Source organism: Populus trichocarpa, chromosome 1 (assembly GCF_000002775.5).
Source record: "Populus trichocarpa isolate Nisqually-1 chromosome 1, P.trichocarpa_v4.1, whole genome shotgun sequence".
Lineage (NCBI taxonomy): Eukaryota > Viridiplantae > Streptophyta > Magnoliopsida > Malpighiales > Salicaceae > Populus > Populus trichocarpa.
In genome coordinates this window covers 42,528,912-42,548,272 of record NC_037285.2, presented here as the reverse complement: position 1 = coordinate 42,548,272, position 19,361 = coordinate 42,528,912, and the positions used below count along the sequence as shown (strand labels likewise).

At 35.3% G+C, this 19,361-nt stretch overlaps 1 protein-coding gene across 13 annotated transcripts; it reads left to right on the top strand.

The window, feature by feature from the left end:
* The first annotated feature begins 2,635 nt into the window (after window positions 1-2,635).
* On the top strand, window positions 2,636-13,667 carry LOC18095576 (proton pump-interactor 1). 13 transcript variants are annotated; one of them, XM_052449742.1, is made up of 14 exons: window positions 2,637-2,846; window positions 3,365-3,776; window positions 5,412-5,597; window positions 5,713-5,892; window positions 5,991-6,185; window positions 8,133-8,318; window positions 8,434-8,613; window positions 8,712-8,906; window positions 10,854-11,039; window positions 11,155-11,334; window positions 11,433-11,627; window positions 12,337-12,435; window positions 12,529-13,041; window positions 13,138-13,667. In XM_052449742.1, exons 2-14 carry the CDS (start codon window positions 3,402-3,404, stop codon window positions 13,435-13,437), a joined length of 2,970 nt encoding a protein of 989 aa, XP_052305702.1. In that variant the 5' UTR covers window positions 2,637-2,846; window positions 3,365-3,401; the 3' UTR covers window positions 13,438-13,667. The 13 variants fall into 13 exon arrangements, with proteins under 13 accessions (XP_052305735.1, XP_052305723.1, XP_052305725.1 ...); XM_052449759.1 differs by lacking the exons at window positions 5,412-5,597; window positions 5,713-5,892; window positions 5,991-6,185; XM_052449757.1 differs by lacking the exons at window positions 5,713-5,892; window positions 5,991-6,185; window positions 8,133-8,318.
* The last annotated feature ends 5,694 nt before the right edge of the window (window positions 13,668-19,361 follow it).

Below are 19,361 nucleotides of genomic sequence, written 5' to 3'. Positions count from 1 at the left end.
GAATGGGAACTCCATTTTGGGGCCGATTCTTTACTTCCTACATCCCATTAACAGCAAACTCTCAAGTGCTGCCAAAACATTAAGTGCTTGTCAGAGTTGACCTTGCACGTGTAAAAACGTTAAAGTTAGTGGGGTAATTTGTCGTAAGTGTCAGGGGTACTGATGTACTTATCCAAATCTTAGAAGCGGCTCTTGTAATCATCGGCCAAGCGTGTGGAGGCCAAGGAAAATCCATGGAGGCATACGCGTTCCTGCCAGAAAAATTGATACTTCCAGAGTGAGTTTTACTATTGACAGGTTAAACAAGCGCATTGAGGCAGGAAAATTGATGGAGGCAGGAAATTCGCTTTTACTCGACGGCTTTTAAATTGCCTTTTTGCATCGGTTGTGGTTTAGCAGTGGTAAATGTCTCGGCATAATTAATAAAAATGCATAACAGTAATACTTTCCTTTTTTTTTTCCTTCAAAAACCCGAGTCATAAAAATAAAAACTAAAAAAAAATACATTTTAGAGGTTATATTTAAATAATATTATATTTAATAATAAATAATATTATATTTATTATTCAAATATAATATATTCTTATTTAAAAAACTAGAAAGTATTACTGTTATGCATTTTTAGTTTTTTTTTAATTTATACTAAGTTTAAAAAATACATTTTAGAGGTTTTTCATAATTTCTTTACAAGTTTTGTTTTTCAAATAAAAAAAACATTAAAAAAAATTAATTTTCTTATATATAACTATGTAAAGCCATTATAGCTGTCTAAATTAGCTTTAACAATGATACAATCCTTGGTGATGTGAGTATGCAACACAATGTGACAAAATAAAAACTCTTTTACTTTGTGAGAATGACGCGCAAGAGTTGGGGTTGGTGTAGTCTCGCGCATATTAAGCTTAGGTTTTTTGTGATGGGGAGTTTGTGAACAAGAAGACTAAGACTCAGAAGAAGATTGATGGAGATAACCATGTTTATAGCTTGGATATGTTGTTGAGTGTTGGCTCATTTAGAGAGTTGGAGTATGATACCTACTTGACATGTTGTTTTATGCAATTTCTTTCCGAATTAGAAATTATCTTTGTATATCTAGCGTTGTGGGTTGACTTTGTTATTAGTTGTACTGAAAAGAGCAAAGCTATTCATGTATAGTTAGAACAACATTGTTGAATAATTGCACTTATTGGGAGAGTTGGATACCCAGGGGAGCTAGAATCCATATAGTAAGGAGATTAATCACTCTTTTGTGCATTGGAGTCTTGTTAACCATAAAACAAGTTTTTGTAGAAATTAAAAGGGAATGAACAAGTTTTTTGTTTAGGTCTTAACAAACAACACCACTGATGAAGACATGAAAAAACTTCAAAGAAAAATATTGAATTTCCCTAGCTGATGAGTTCTGAGTTCTGGGCTTAGGTTGTACTTGTAAAATAAATCTCTCATGGAACAAGAGATACTCTCATGCTTAAGTTAGTTTTTAAGCTTTTTCTTTAAGTGATAAACATATAAAAACTCAAGAAAATAAAAATAATAATTTTTGTGTATAGAGAAAAAATATATGTTCTTTGTCTAGTCAAGTGTGTTCTCTATGTAATGGAGTAGTGTTAAATGTAATGTAGTGTGATTCAGATGAATCCTCTTTCTCTCTTTTTCTCTCTCAAAACCTAATAATATATAGCTTAGAAAAAATATGAAAAATATCTAAAAACAATATCTGAAAAAATGCAAGTGAAAAGTACTATTAATGAATAGCAACACACATATTAATATTCCTAAATACTGCTATGCATATTACTATTTATAAATAGTAAAATAAAAAACTTAGATGAGCAAAAAATAACTCGGTCATATTGGAGTTCTAGCTCCATTGATCCTCAACCTAACTAAATTTCGTAAAGCTTGGTTAAATCTGTTAGGAGAAGAGAGAGAAAAGAAAAAGAAAAAAATATGAGAGTAACTCGGTTGGGTTGTGGTCTAACCAAACTTGAGGTGAAGCTTGGTTGGGCTGCCCAATCATTTGATTATAATAAAAAATATAAATTTTTGAAAATTTGTTTTAAGATGGGTTGTATTAATTGAACTTTCTTGATCACTAAGAAAATCCTTTTTAAACGTTGGTTTTTATTTTTAACCGAAGGTTAGTTGTAAACAAAAATAAACCTGAATAAGATGAAAAAAAAGAAGATAAAAACTATAATTAGTAAATATTAAAACATATATAACTTTGTGGTTCTATTTATTCAGAGCAAAAATATTGGTGCGAAGATCCTCAGGTCCTCTTCAATCCTTGCATCTTTTTCAGAAAGTTTTCTTTATATATATATATATATATAATTCATGCTAAATTTAAAAAAAAACAATTATGGAAATTTATAAGGAATTTTTTTTTCTTTTTACAAACTGTTTGAAAGTGTTTTTTTTAAGTATTATTTATTTAAAAATATATTAAAATATTTATTTATTTATTTATTTTTGATATCAACATATTAAAATAATTTATTTATTTTTTTTAAAAATTCATGAAAATCAGTAATAAAACTTTTAGAAAATAAAATTATAGAAAGTAGAAATTAAAGATAACCGAGATATCCTCTTCACCTCTCTAAGTAATGCGTGTCTATATAGCAGGGTGCGAGGGTCCCGTTTTACCCTGCCTCTCTCTTGCTTAAGAAAGAGAAGTGACTCCTGCTTTGTCTCAGAGACAGGGAGAAGCGGAGAAGGAGAAGAGACTTCGAGATCTAAGTCACGACCCACCCTGTTCGTTTGGTTAAAACTCGAAACTTGAGGGCCCTTTGCTTGTCAAGAGGGTCTTCTTTTTCTGCTTCCGTTTCTTTCTACTTCTGGTAACAATTCCCATTCTTGTTTTCTATTATCATATCCCAAGGTTCTTCTCCTTTTATTTTTTCTTGGTTGATATGTATTGATCTCATTTCTTGCTTCTGTTGGGATTTCTTTTCTTTATTGCATGATTGGAATGGTGTGTTAAAGTTGAAAAAGATTTGATCTTTGTGAAGGACATGTATTGTTTTTTAATGATTTGATGTGTTGTTTTTTTATGATGGTTTTATCTATCGGATTTACTTGTAAATGTGTGATTTTGATATCTTTATTTCATCCAAGTGTTCTTTGATTGTTGTTACTGTTGTGTTATGGATTTTGCGTTGTATATGAGTGGTGATTTTATCTGGGTTTGCTTTGGTTTTTACTTGAATGATAAGCTCGATATGATTCATATATTTACTTAATTTTGATTTTGTTTTTTAGTAAAACAAATGGATTTGGACTTGCTTGACGCCTTGATCTTGTTGTAAAATGGGTTTTCTTGATTCATATTCTCAACATGTGCTTGTTTGTACATCAGGATTGTTCATTTGTAAGGTTGATCTTTGTTAAGAGCAATGGGTGTTGAGGTTGTGGCACCTGAGAAGGTTCAGGCCCCTATTGACAGTGTAAGTGAAGTAGATGAAACAATTCTGCATGAAAAGGAAAACGTGAAACTGGATGAGGTATCAGGACTTACCGAGCCCATACAATTTGGTTCACATGGGGAGGAGCCAGTTAGAGCAGAAGGAAATGATGTTACAGATGCCAACTTGCCGAAGGATGCCATTGACGAGTGGCCTGCTCCTAAGCAGATCCATTCCTTTTACTTTGTAACGTACCGGCAATATGATGATCCGAAAATAAAATCCAAAATTGATCAGGCTGATAAGGAGATTCAGAAGAGGAATCTGTCCCGGTTTGAGATTACAGAAGAATTAAAAGCTATAAGGGTATGTTGGAAGCTTATTGTTTTTACTAGATATGCTATTTGCCACGTCTCAGCTGTTCTAGAAATTATAAATTACTAGAAAGTTATGGCTTTTAAGAATGTTTGTGAATTATCATGATTGGTCCGAATAATTCCATAGCAGCACGCAGAAATAATGCAGGTAATCAGCTCTTTTTGTTCATTTTCATCACATTTATTTTGGTCAACAGGGTTATTAAAATAATCCAACTGGAATTTTTTTTAAAAGGAAAGAAATTGCAAGTTACTAAGTTACTTATGAGCACAAGACAAATATGATAAATCTTTTGTTGTGAAACTGGGGAAATCCTGATCTGAACATGTGTTTAGTGAGGGTAGTTTCTTCTTAGGATGAAAGACCCGTGCAGAACTTCCTTTTCATAGTGAACTTTTGATTTTGGAAATAGCTTGATTTCGACGAGAATTTCTTTACGAAAAGCAGGAATGATAGGTACAAGGCAAAATAAAAGTATAAGCAGGGATGATAGGTATAGGGCAAAGTAAAAGTACAGCCATTTATGTATTTAGTTTTACCTGCAATTTCCCCAAGTCAACAAGAAGAAATAAATCTCCTGTCTTCCTTTTGAATTAGTCTCTCTTTGTGTCCCCTTTTAAATGAACTTAACAGAACATTTATATGTTTCTTTTCTAAAGAGAGGAAAGCTCATTTCTATCATAAGTTGTTTTAGTTTTTACTATTATTCACCTTTGAATGATGAAGTTTAGAAATGAGGATCTTAATACTACTGATTGGCCTTATTAGTGTTTCAGTTTTAAACCATGTATGTCAATGGATGGAATCAGGCACGTGTCTGATAAATGTGCATAGCAAAATTTTTTGGTACATTGCAAATATTAGAATTATGTATTGATGTCTGTGAAAATACCATTGCAATAATGTTAATGACAAGGAAAGTCTTCCTTTTACACGTGCTATGCCAATTCAATGGCACAGTATGTAAAGCCTTTCTTTAAGTTTTTCACTAGTAATTACAAAATAGTTCTGGAATGGTGTTTGATAACTCTGTACAAAGATTTTTAGTTTTGAAATCACTAAATTTTGAGGGTCCCTATAGTTAATATATATTTTTCTGCTTTCAGATTTATAATATATTCTTTTTTTTTTCCTGATATTTTAACTATGAGCTTGGTTGTTATGCTGTAGCTATTGACCTTACTGGAAGCAATTACTCTCACTTTTATTCTCTTCCTTTGTTTTCATTCTAGATGCACACAAACTCCATTAACACATTCTCATGGTACTCTTTGAAACTAAGATTTCTGGTTATGAAGAACTTTATCATATGATACAATTAGCTAGCAACCATTGTGATGAAAACTGAACCATGGAGGTGTCCTAGCTCAAGTTCCAGAAATGACTATCTTCTATTGAGTTAAAGAAAGAAAAAAACTTTAGAATTATTTGCTCTTAAAATGTAGATTCCAAAGAGTCCATTATTTACATAGCATGCTGTTTCCATTATATGCTACCATATGCTTAGCACATTTCAGAGTTCACATTTTTCGAAAAAGATTGCACCAATCTAGTTCCAATGAAATTCTACTTGTTTTTCACCTCCAATGAAACTCTACTTATTTTTTACTTGTTCTTCTGCAGGCGAAACGGGCAGAGTTGGTGAACCAGGTAAGGACCCTGAAGAATGAGGGTCGACAGTATAAATCGATGTTTGATGAGAAAAAAAAGAAAATAGAGCCTCTGCAGCAGGCACTGGGCAAGCTGCGTGACACAAATAGTGCTGGTCGAGGTGGTTTATGTTCATCCGAGGAAGAACTTAATGATCTTGTATGTTCTTAGCTGCTAGCTTTGCATGCACATTGGGACTTGCCAGTTTGTTATGGTGCATTAGCAAGTGTGATGTTGCATTTTTTAAGTTTTTGTATTGGTATGGTGATTTCAGATCTACAGTTTGCAATACCGCATACAACATGAGAGCATCCCATTGACAGAGGAGAAGCAAATACTTAGAGAAATCAAACAGTTTGAGGGGACAAGGGAAAAAGTAATTGCTAATGCTGCTATGAGAGCAAAGATTCAGGATTCAATGGGTCAGAAAGAAGCCATTCAAGACCAGGTCAAAGTAAGAGAACTGTTTCTGAAATATCATGTGTTGGAAGTTTGTAGTTTCACCAACTTTACTTTCTGTGCCTGTATGGGTGTTATTTTCATGTATTGTAGCTTATAGGCGTTGACTTGGATGGTGTAAGGAAGGAACAACAAGTACTTTGGGGAAAAGTTGACGGCCTAGATGGGAAAGTGAAGGCACTGGATGCTGAAATTAAGACTTTACAGGATGAGTTGACAGCTGTGACCCAGAAGAGGGACAAAGCATATGAAACTATTCAGGAACTTCGGAAACAGCGTGATGAGGCAGTATGTTTATTAATTCCAATAATTATTTTTTTAAAAAGGAGCTGTCTGTGTGAGTGTGTAGGCATGCGCTAATCAAAAGCTTTGTACCACTTTTAGTCCTTAATTTTTACCCTTAACAGATTGTACTTCCATCTACTACTTCAAGGTTAGTTTTGCCAGAAATCTGTTGTCTGAAAAAGCAAACTACAGAGCAAGCATGCTCTGATATGCTGTGAAAATGTTGAGGTCCAAAAGGATGGTGTTTCAGAGGTGTAGCTGGAGTCTACCTTGAAAAGCATTTTTTGACACCATAATTTAGTGAGATTATTGGTTGCACGGGAGCCTGTATTGACAATCCATTCATAACCAAATTGATGTGGTAGACTTGACGGTTTTACTTTTGCACTGTGAGGCTGTTTTTGAATTTCATATTATTCCTTTGTGCATAGCTTGCAGTGCCTCCTGGAGGACTGTATTTCTTACGAACCTCTCTTGAATCTTTGCTTTGGAGTGAGTAGTTTTAGAAAAGCTTAAACTAACAAGCTGTATTGGATCCTCCCTCCTTCCCCTCTCCTTTCCTTTTGACATTGTTGAATTTGGCTTCTTTTTTTATTATTGGCTGTAGAATAGTTATTCAATCATTTTGCTAGCTTTTTCTATTACATTTTCGATTAAGCTTGTGAGTTGTTTTCTTGGACATAACTTTAATAATCTTTCATGACTTCATCAGAATGCCAACTTTTGATTTTGGAAATAGCTTGATTTCGACGAGAATTTCTTTACGAAAAGCAGGAATGATAGGTACAAGGCAAAATAAAAGTATAAGCAGGGATGATAGGTATAGGGCAAAGTAAAAGTACAGCCATTTATGTATTTAGTTTTACCTGCAATTTCCCCAAGTCAACAAGAAGAAATAAATCTCCTGTCTTCCTTTTGAATTAGTCTCTCTTTGTGTCCCCTTTTAAATGAACTTAACAGAACATTTATATGTTTCTTTTCTAAAGAGAGGAAAGCTCATTTCTATCATAAGTTGTTTTAGTTTTTACTATTATTCACCTTTGAATGATGAAGTTTAGAAATGAGGATCTTAATACTACTGATTGGCCTTATTAGTGTTTCAGTTTTAAACCATGTATGTCAATGGATGGAATCAGGCACGTGTCTGATAAATGTGCATAGCAAAATTTTTTGGTACATTGCAAATATTAGAATTATGTATTGATGTCTGTGAAAATACCATTGCAATAATGTTAATGACAAGGAAAGTCTTCCTTTTACACGTGCTATGCCAATTCAATGGCACAGTATGTAAAGCCTTTCTTTAAGTTTTTCACTAGTAATTACAAAATAGTTCTGGAATGGTGTTTGATAACTCTGTACAAAGATTTTTAGTTTTGAAATCACTAAATTTTGAGGGTCCCTATAGTTAATATATATTTTTCTGCTTTCAGATTTATAATATATTCTTTTTTTTTTCCTGATATTTTAACTATGAGCTTGGTTGTTATGCTGTAGCTATTGACCTTACTGGAAGCAATTACTCTCACTTTTATTCTCTTCCTTTGTTTTCATTCTAGATGCACACAAACTCCATTAACACATTCTCATGGTACTCTTTGAAACTAAGATTTCTGGTTATGAAGAACTTTATCATATGATACAATTAGCTAGCAACCATTGTGATGAAAACTGAACCATGGAGGTGTCCTAGCTCAAGTTCCAGAAATGACTATCTTCTATTGAGTTAAAGAAAGAAAAAAACTTTAGAATTATTTGCTCTTAAAATGTAGATTCCAAAGAGTCCATTATTTACATAGCATGCTGTTTCCATTATATGCTACCATATGCTTAGCACATTTCAGAGTTCACATTTTTCGAAAAAGATTGCACCAATCTAGTTCCAATGAAATTCTACTTGTTTTTCACCTCCAATGAAACTCTACTTATTTTTTACTTGTTCTTCTGCAGGCGAAACGGGCAGAGTTGGTGAACCAGGTAAGGACCCTGAAGAATGAGGGTCGACAGTATAAATCGATGTTTGATGAGAAAAAAAAGAAAATAGAGCCTCTGCAGCAGGCACTGGGCAAGCTGCGTGACACAAATAGTGCTGGTCGAGGTGGTTTATGTTCATCCGAGGAAGAACTTAATGATCTTGTATGTTCTTAGCTGCTAGCTTTGCATGCACATTGGGACTTGCCAGTTTGTTATGGTGCATTAGCAAGTGTGATGTTGCATTTTTTAAGTTTTTGTATTGGTATGGTGATTTCAGATCTACAGTTTGCAATACCGCATACAACATGAGAGCATCCCATTGACAGAGGAGAAGCAAATACTTAGAGAAATCAAACAGTTTGAGGGGACAAGGGAAAAAGTAATTGCTAATGCTGCTATGAGAGCAAAGATTCAGGATTCAATGGGTCAGAAAGAAGCCATTCAAGACCAGGTCAAAGTAAGAGAACTGTTTCTGAAATATCATGTGTTGGAAGTTTGTAGTTTCACCAACTTTACTTTCTGTGCCTGTATGGGTGTTATTTTCATGTATTGTAGCTTATAGGCGTTGACTTGGATGGTGTAAGGAAGGAACAACAAGTACTTTGGGGAAAAGTTGACGGCCTAGATGGGAAAGTGAAGGCACTGGATGCTGAAATTAAGACTTTACAGGATGAGTTGACAGCTGTGACCCAGAAGAGGGACAAAGCATATGAAACTATTCAGGAACTTCGGAAACAGCGTGATGAGGCAGTATGTTTATTAATTCCAATAATTATTTTTTTAAAAAGGAGCTGTCTGTGTGAGTGTGTAGGCATGCGCTAATCAAAAGCTTTGTACCACTTTTAGTCCTTAATTTTTACCCTTAACAGATTGTACTTCCATCTACTACTTCAAGGTTAGTTTTGCCAGAAATCTGTTGTCTGAAAAAGCAAACTACAGAGCAAGCATGCTCTGATATGCTGTGAAAATGTTGAGGTCCAAAAGGATGGTGTTTCAGAGGTGTAGCTGGAGTCTACCTTGAAAAGCATTTTTTGACACCATAATTTAGTGAGATTATTGGTTGCACGGGAGCCTGTATTGACAATCCATTCATAACCAAATTGATGTGGTAGACTTGACGGTTTTACTTTTGCACTGTGAGGCTGTTTTTGAATTTCATATTATTCCTTTGTGCATAGCTTGCAGTGCCTCCTGGAGGACTGTATTTCTTACGAACCTCTCTTGAATCTTTGCTTTGGAGTGAGTAGTTTTAGAAAAGCTTAAACTAACAAGCTGTATTGGATCCTCCCTCCTTCCCCTCTCCTTTCCTTTTGACATTGTTGAATTTGGCTTCTTTTTTTATTATTGGCTGTAGAATAGTTATTCAATCATTTTGCTAGCTTTTTCTATTACATTTTCGATTAAGCTTGTGAGTTGTTTTCTTGGACATAACTTTAATAATCTTTCATGACTTCATCAGAATGCCAACTTTTGATTTTGGAAATAGCTTGATTTCGACGAGAATTTCTTTACGAAAAGCAGGAATGATAGGTACAAGGCAAAATAAAAGTATAAGCAGGGATGATAGGTATAGGGCAAAGTAAAAGTACAGCCATTTATGTATTTAGTTTTACCTGCAATTTCCCCAAGTCAACAAGAAGAAATAAATCTCCTGTCTTCCTTTTGAATTAGTCTCTCTTTGTGTCCCCTTTTAAATGAACTTAACAGAACATTTATATGTTTCTTTTCTAAAGAGAGGAAAGCTCATTTCTATCATAAGTTGTTTTAGTTTTTACTATTATTCACCTTTGAATGATGAAGTTTAGAAATGAGGATCTTAATACTACTGATTGGCCTTATTAGTGTTTCAGTTTTAAACCATGTATGTCAATGGATGGAATCAGGCACGTGTCTGATAAATGTGCATAGCAAAATTTTTTGGTACATTGCAAATATTAGAATTATGTATTGATGTCTGTGAAAATACCATTGCAATAATGTTAATGACAAGGAAAGTCTTCCTTTTACACGTGCTATGCCAATTCAATGGCACAGTATGTAAAGCCTTTCTTTAAGTTTTTCACTAGTAATTACAAAATAGTTCTGGAATGGTGTTTGATAACTCTGTACAAAGATTTTTAGTTTTGAAATCACTAAATTTTGAGGGTCCCTATAGTTAATATATATTTTTCTGCTTTCAGATTTATAATATATTCTTTTTTTTTTCCTGATATTTTAACTATGAGCTTGGTTGTTATGCTGTAGCTATTGACCTTACTGGAAGCAATTACTCTCACTTTTATTCTCTTCCTTTGTTTTCATTCTAGATGCACACAAACTCCATTAACACATTCTCATGGTACTCTTTGAAACTAAGATTTCTGGTTATGAAGAACTTTATCATATGATACAATTAGCTAGCAACCATTGTGATGAAAACTGAACCATGGAGGTGTCCTAGCTCAAGTTCCAGAAATGACTATCTTCTATTGAGTTAAAGAAAGAAAAAAACTTTAGAATTATTTGCTCTTAAAATGTAGATTCCAAAGAGTCCATTATTTACATAGCATGCTGTTTCCATTATATGCTACCATATGCTTAGCACATTTCAGAGTTCACATTTTTCGAAAAAGATTGCACCAATCTAGTTCCAATGAAATTCTACTTGTTTTTCACCTCCAATGAAACTCTACTTATTTTTTACTTGTTCTTCTGCAGGCGAAACGGGCAGAGTTGGTGAACCAGGTAAGGACCCTGAAGAATGAGGGTCGACAGTATAAATCGATGTTTGATGAGAAAAAAAAGAAAATAGAGCCTCTGCAGCAGGCACTGGGCAAGCTGCGTGACACAAATAGTGCTGGTCGAGGTGGTTTATGTTCATCCGAGGAAGAACTTAATGATCTTGTATGTTCTTAGCTGCTAGCTTTGCATGCACATTGGGACTTGCCAGTTTGTTATGGTGCATTAGCAAGTGTGATGTTGCATTTTTTAAGTTTTTGTATTGGTATGGTGATTTCAGATCTACAGTTTGCAATACCGCATACAACATGAGAGCATCCCATTGACAGAGGAGAAGCAAATACTTAGAGAAATCAAACAGTTTGAGGGGACAAGGGAAAAAGTAATTGCTAATGCTGCTATGAGAGCAAAGATTCAGGATTCAATGGGTCAGAAAGAAGCCATTCAAGACCAGGTCAAAGTAAGAGAACTGTTTCTGAAATATCATGTGTTGGAAGTTTGTAGTTTCACCAACTTTACTTTCTGTGCCTGTATGGGTGTTATTTTCATGTATTGTAGCTTATAGGCGTTGACTTGGATGGTGTAAGGAAGGAACAACAAGTACTTTGGGGAAAAGTTGACGGCCTAGATGGGAAAGTGAAGGCACTGGATGCTGAAATTAAGACTTTACAGGATGAGTTGACAGCTGTGACCCAGAAGAGGGACAAAGCATATGAAACTATTCAGGAACTTCGGAAACAGCGTGATGAGGCAGTATGTTTATTAATTCCAATAATTATTTTTTTAAAAAGGAGCTGTCTGTGTGAGTGTGTAGGCATGCGCTAATCAAAAGCTTTGTACCACTTTTAGTCCTTAATTTTTACCCTTAACAGATTGTACTTCCATCTACTACTTCAAGGTTAGTTTTGCCAGAAATCTGTTGTCTGAAAAAGCAAACTACAGAGCAAGCATGCTCTGATATGCTGTGAAAATGTTGAGGTCCAAAAGGATGGTGTTTCAGAGGTGTAGCTGGAGTCTACCTTGAAAAGCATTTTTTGACACCATAATTTAGTGAGATTATTGGTTGCACGGGAGCCTGTATTGACAATCCATTCATAACCAAATTGATGTGGTAGACTTGACGGTTTTACTTTTGCACTGTGAGGCTGTTTTTGAATTTCATATTATTCCTTTGTGCATAGCTTGCAGTGCCTCCTGGAGGACTGTATTTCTTACGAACCTCTCTTGAATCTTTGCTTTGGAGTGAGTAGTTTTAGAAAAGCTTAAACTAACAAGCTGTATTGGATCCTCCCTCCTTCCCCTCTCCTTTCCTTTTGACATTGTTGAATTTGGCTTCTTTTTTTATTATTGGCTGTAGAATAGTTATTCAATCATTTTGCTAGCTTTTTCTATTACATTTTCGATTAAGCTTGTGAGTTGTTTTCTTGGACATAACTTTAATAATCTTTCATGACTTCATCAGAATGCCAACTTTTACCAATGCCGTATGCTCTTGACCAAAGCCAAAGAACTTGCTGCTAGGAAAGATGTACCGGCTCTTGAAGAACTTGCACATGCTGAGGTTTGTTAGACAAATACTATCTGGTGATAGGAACAGCAATATTTTAATTATTGCTGCTACATTCTAATATTTTTCTTTAATATCCATAATTAGGTTGAAAATTTTATGTCCCTCTGGAGCCATAACAAAGCCTTTAGGGATGATTACAAGAAAAGAATTTTGCCCTCCCTTGACCGCCGACAAATGAGCAAGGATGGACGAATTAGGAACCCTGATGAGAAGCCATTGGTGATATTGGAGACGCCGAAACTTTCTGAACCAGAGCCAGTGGTAAAAGCTATTGCAAAGCGACCGAAAGAAGATCCAAAACCCCCTTCTCAAAAAGATGCTCTACCCCCCCAAAAGGTCCAGAAGGAAACTACTAAGACAGAATTGAAGACGACTTCAGAGCACTCTGACATCATTGACAAGGAGGTCTCTGGGTTGGAAAATCTGCAAAAGAATCCTGCAGAAAAGGAAGTTGATGAAGCGAAATTGAAGGAGATGAAAAGAGAAGAGGAAATAGCAAAAGCTAAGCAAGCCATGGAAAGGAAGAAGAAGCTGGCTGAGAAAGCTGCTGCAAAAGCAGCTGCAAGAGCTCAAAAGGATGCTGAGAAAAAGCTCAAGGTTTTGGTTTATTTATTTATTGATTTTTTAATTTCTGCCTTTGCTTGGTTTACTATTTGTATTTAGAAACTCAAAATACTCTTTGATGCACTTCAGGAACGAGAAAAGAAATTAAAGAAGAAGGCTGCAGCTACTGAGCCTGAGGAACCTGTCGAAGCAGTTGCAGAGGCAGAACCTGAAATGGATGAAGTGAATGATGAGGTTCCTGTTCCAGTGAAGGAAAAAGTTGGGAAAGAGAATACTGTTAGGCCTAGGAATCGTCCAAGAGGCCCGGGTTCACTTCCCAAAGTCATCCCGAGGAGGAAAAAGTCAACAAACTATTGGATATGGGCTGCTCCTGCTGCTTTAGTAGTTCTTTTGTTTCTAGCGCTCGGGTACTACTACTATCTTCTCTGAAGAGTTAAAACTAGGGTTAAGTAGAAGAGTTATGGACAGTTTTCTGCTTGATGAGCATGTGAGTGGCAAGGTCTGTTGTAGCAGAATTAATCCTTTTATGTTCTTTCATCCTGTCGATGGATGGACTCCAAACTCATAATGTTGTTGGTAGCTCAGTCAGTTTAAAGGTTTAGACAGAGAGCTAAATACATTGGTTTTGTTTTATGCTGTTATTATGATTTTTTCTCAAATTTTGGCTTCAGTTAAATTTCATAAATGTTGAAAGCGCTTGCTTGGGGAGGGGAGGATCATATTCAGCATATAGTTTTTGTTAAGCTCTTTTACTTTCATGGATATAATTTTTCATGGAAGGAAATGAAAAGGCTAGACTAGCCTGTGGACCTTAAACTGAAATTTCAGGTGAGAAGACTCGAAGAGATCATCAATCAGGAAACGCTGAAAGCTACTTGCTTGGTGAGTCGAGATATGTACATCTCAGATTTGAGTTCACAGCTCCACCATTGAGTTGGAAGCATTTGCAAGGTTCTAGGCTAAGTGTGTGTGTTTGTATGTTTGTTTTCTTTTGAGGATTTTAAGCATTCAGTGGATTTTTGATAAGCACAGTAAAGGGAGGTTGAATGGGTTAATGGGCCTTTGAGTTTTCTAGTCAGAAGACTCATTCTCCGGGAGTGAATGCAAGTGTCACCTTGCCAAAGGCTTGCTTCACAGTCACTTTGTCAATTTAACTTCTGTGATTGGCATTCAACGTTTCCTCACAAGCAAAAAAGGGAGTTGTTATCTAAAAATAATTGTGTCAGTATCAGATTTCCGAACAAATATTTGTTCACAACAGACTTGATATACAGATCATTGTACAAATTTCGTCCACAGAAGGAGCAACTAATAGTTGTATCGACTGATTTGCTCTATAGTGAGAAGGCATCAACTTTCTTATTCAAACAGAAAACTTGGTCAGTAATGCAGGAAGCAAGTTGTTTTTTAAGTTGCCGGACCACGTAAATTTCATATGCACTCTTTTGCTTATCTTTTTTTCACTGCATAAACGATCGCTGATGGATGGGTTTTCTGTTTGCTGCTGTTCTCTAGAGGCACTGGCTAGATCTGCAGCCCTCTGAAGTTGCGCAACTTCAAGTTCTAAAGTGGTAGTGGCATCATGAAATTTCCCCCGTCTCGTAGAAACAAGAGTGGAAGACTTCTGCTAGTTCATGCAATTTGGAGCCGACATATGATTTGTATTTGAATGGAATGACGGGGAGATTGTGTGTATGCTATGAACTATGAAGAGTTTACATGTCGATTAAGAACAAGTCTTCTTTCGAAATAGTATTTAAGAGTATACCTCACATAAATCTATTGCATTCAGAATAAAATAAATTTAAGTGAACAAAGTCATATAATAAAATTTGTTGTGGAGCTTTTTTAAAGAAAAAAAAAATAACAAATTTCAATTGTATTGGTAGGATTTTATAAGGAAAAATAATAGGATATAAACTTATTTGGAATAAAAACTTGAAAAGTAAACTTATATACAATCTGCCAATTCACATCCTTATTGCTGATATACAATCGACACTCCAAATTCCAATCAACAAAATCATTCAGTGCGAGTTCCTTAGCAAATTCTGGCATGATTTTCTCTCGAGTCCTTAGTTTTCTCATCTTCACGTACGTCTCAAAGATACCCCCGCAGCAGGTTGCTTTTCTCTGGAGTTTATGTGATTTCGCCCAAGAACAACAGTCGGTATGTTATGAGTTCAAACCGTGCTCCAGGCCGGCCTTGGCAGAAATAATAATGCCATAGCGAGTCGTCTAGACATCAAATTTATTAGCATGGTCCTTTTCAGTAGAATGATTAGTTTTTTTTTTAATATATATATATATATATATATATATTAAGAAAACAGTTGTACATATTTATATAATCATAGTGTAATTAACTTTTTATAATTATGCCGAAATTATAGCTAATAGCAGATTTTATGGAATATAAATCAAAATTCTTTCTATTTAATGAAAAAAACTTTCATGAAGGGAGATTATTCAACTAACTTGACATGGTATCAGAGCTACACTTGTGAATATGCATTCCATTGTCTTGCCTTAGTTTTTCTTGGGTTTTCTTGATTGAGTTTTGGTCAGTCCTAGATACATAGGGCTCTTGGTTTTTTTTGTTTTTTTGGATTTTCTTTGATTCGTGGTTGTCTTTTGGGTTTTGGATTTTCTTTGATTCCTCTTGTTTTGGTTTGTCAAGACAATGACATCAAACAATTCTGATTTGTTTAGTGTTCGATTCACTAGAAAGAATTATTCCGCCTGAGAATTTCAGTTTCAAGTATTTATCACGGGGAAAGAATTGTGGGGTCATGTGGATTGATCTAGCCCCTACCGATTCTACAAAGTTGTTTCAATGGAAGGTCAAGGATGCTCGGGTAATGTCTTGGATTTTCGGGTATGTTGATCCTCTTATTGTTCTTAATCTAAGGCCATATAAAACAACAAAAATCATGTGGAAGTACCTGAACAAGGTTTACTATCAAGACAACAATGCTAGACGTTTTCAATTAGAAAACGATATCTCTAATTATTCTCAATGCAATCTTTCCATTCAAGATTATTATTCTGGTTTTTAGAATTTATGGGTAGAATATACTGATATTATTTATGCCAAAATACCAGCTGAATCTCTCTATGTTGTTCAACAGGTTCATGAGCAAAGCAAACACGATAAATTTTTATTGAAATTGCGATCTGAATTTGAGATTACTCGCTCAAATTTGATGAACCGAGATCCTTTGCCCTTTTTGGATGTTTGTTTTGGGGAATTACTGCGCGAAGAGCAGCATCTCCTTACACAAGGCATTTTCAAGCAGGACAATTCAGCTGCAGTTGCTTTTGCGGCTCAGGGAAAAGGAAAGGGTTGGAATAGAAGCAATATACAGTGCTATAGCGGCAAAGAATATGGACACATTGCTAACAATTGTAGAAAAAAGTTCTGCAATTATTGCAAACAACAAGGTTATATTATCAAAGAGTGCCCCACTCGTCCTCAAAATTGTAGAATAAATGCTTTTCAAACTGTGGTGACCGACAACTCATCTACGACAGCTGCATCCAATACTCTTACTCCTAAAATGGTACAACAGATGATTCTTACAGCCTTTTCAGCCTTGGGGCTACAAGGTAATAATTCCAATTCTCAATTTTGGCTTGCTGATTCTGCTGCCTCAAATCATATGACCAACTCATCTAGTATGCTTAAAAATATATGTGAGTATCATGGTTCATCACAAATTCAGGTTGCTAATGGTGGTCATATACCCATTACTAAGGTTGAAGATATCACTCCAACTTTCAAAATTTTTTTTGTATCACCAAAGTTGTCTACTAGTTTTATTTCGGTTGGTCAATTGGTGGATGATAATTGTGATGTGTATTTTTCTCGTAATGGTTGTCTTGTGCAGGATCAGGTGTCAGGGAAGGTAATCGCGAAGGGGCCTAAAGTTGGAAGATTATTTCTACTGTATTTTTCCATTCCTCGTTGTCTATTTTTTGCTTGTACAACTGTTCAAAATAAGAGTGAAGTATGGCACAAACGTTTAGGCCATCCAAATTCTGTTGTTTTGTCTCGAATGTTGAATTCTTGGGATTGAAAGTTCATTCTTCTTCTTCTGGTGTATTTGTGCATCAACATAAATATGCTCATGACTTGATTGCTTTGGCTGGTCTTCAAGATTCTTCTCTGATGGATACTCATTTGAAGGTGAATGTTAAGTTTCGACGTGATGACGGGGATCTTCTGCCTAATCCAACTCTATATCGGCAATTAGTTGGCAGCTTGAATTATCTTACTATTACTCGGCCTGATATCTCTTTTGCAGTTCAGCAAGTCAGTCAATTTATGCAATCTCCTCGTCATTTATATTTGGTAGCTGTTCGTCGCATCATTCGATATCTACTTGGCTCTTCTAGCCGTGGCCTATTCTACCCTGCTGGTTCTTCTATCTGCCTTGTTACTTTTAGTGATGTCGATTGGGCAGGTTGTCCTGATACATGTCGCTCTGTCACAAGTTGGTGTATGTTTCTTGGTGATTCCTTGATATCTTGGAAGAGTAAGAAACAAGATCGTGTTTTCAAATCTTCGACTGAGTATGAATATAGAGCCATGTCAACTGCTTGCTCTGAGGTTGTTTGGCTTCGTGGACTGCTTGCAGAAATTGGATTTCCCTAGACTACTCCTACTCTTCTTCATGCTGACAACACGAGTGCTATTCAGATTGCTACCAATCCTGTTTTCCATGAGCGTACCAAGCATACCGAAGTGGATTGTCATTCTATTCGAGAAGCCGTGGATACTCACGTTATTTCTCTTCCATATATCTCCATCGACCTTCAAATCGCTGATGTGTTTACCAAATTAATGACTCGTCAACGCCATTAGTTTCTAGTTGGCAAATTGATGCCTCTTGATCACCCAACATCAATTTAAGGGGGATGTTAGCATGGTCCTTTTCAGTAGAATCATTAGTTTCCATATACATATTTGTTATTTATGTCAAGAAAACAATTGTAAATATTTGTGTAATCATAGTGTATTCAGCTTTCTATAATTAGGCCGAGATTATAGTTAATAGTAGCAGATTTTATGAAATGTAAATCAGAATTCTTTCTATTTAATGAAAGAAATTTTTATGAAGAGAGGTCATTCAGCCAATTTGACAAAATTTAGCAATCCAAACATGTCAGCTGGGGTGGTAGGTTTTTTTATAATGGCTTGCTTTGTTTATTTTGTCGTACTGATAATGAATTTTTATGCAATAGAGAATATTAAAAATTACTATTACAAAATTTCCAAGAGCCAGGACTCTTGAAACCAAAGAGTTAGAGATCTACTGATGAAACAAAAGAGCTACAATGATTACCGTCTACCACATTTTGATGAAGGCCTTCTTTAATTCTCTCGAGGATGTTTTGAATACCGAGGAAATATATGCATTTTCCCCTATTCCAAGAAGTGAGATGTTCACCTTATTTTTTTTTTGCAATTTTGTTGATGAGTTCTAACAGTATCATGCCATGATATATGCGCTCCTTGGATGGTAATTTTCTAATTTCAAGTCTCTCTTCAGTGTCTCCAAGTTTTAAATTCTGTTTATCCTTGTTACAAATTATTTACCTGTTGAAATTAAGTACGAGAGCCGTGTATGAAAGCTATATTTCTAGATGTGTATGTGCGTGTAGTACTGAGCGATGCATGATCGATTTCGTTTATATTTTTAAGTTATCAATCAATATCTTCGAGCTCCAGTTGCTCCTGGCTTTGAAACAATTAATCATGTTTGATAAGTCTTGGAGTGAAATCCATAACAGGAGCATACCAAAAATAAAATATATCTGTTCATGGGGAATTTGCTAGCTTTAGCAGATGCATTCAATGGAAACATTTCTTGCCAGAATGGGTTTGGCGGTGGTGATCTGTTACAATAAAAAGCAGAATGTTCCAGGAATAGCATGCAAGATGTATTATTACAATTGGAGACTCTCTGTCCAAGATGTTTCTACGATGGATTATGAGTGCTCAGCTTGATATTTTATTGATATACTGCAATTTTACACGATAATCACTTACATATTCTAACTCCTGGATGAATAATACATCAACTCTTGTGCTGTTCCCGGATTCATTGATGGCAAAATACCATACATGCATGTTTTTCCCTGTCCTTTTCCCTTTCCCATACATGCTATATAAACGATCTCGAAGACCAGAGAATCACCTCCATACAGGCTTTCTTTATTGGTGGCACAAACTGATGATTTTGTATACTCAACTGGAGAACGATTTAAGTATAAAACATGCACCCACTAATTCCCTTTGTGAAAATAAAGCAAAAGAAAATACTGCCAGAACCATATAAACTAGTCTC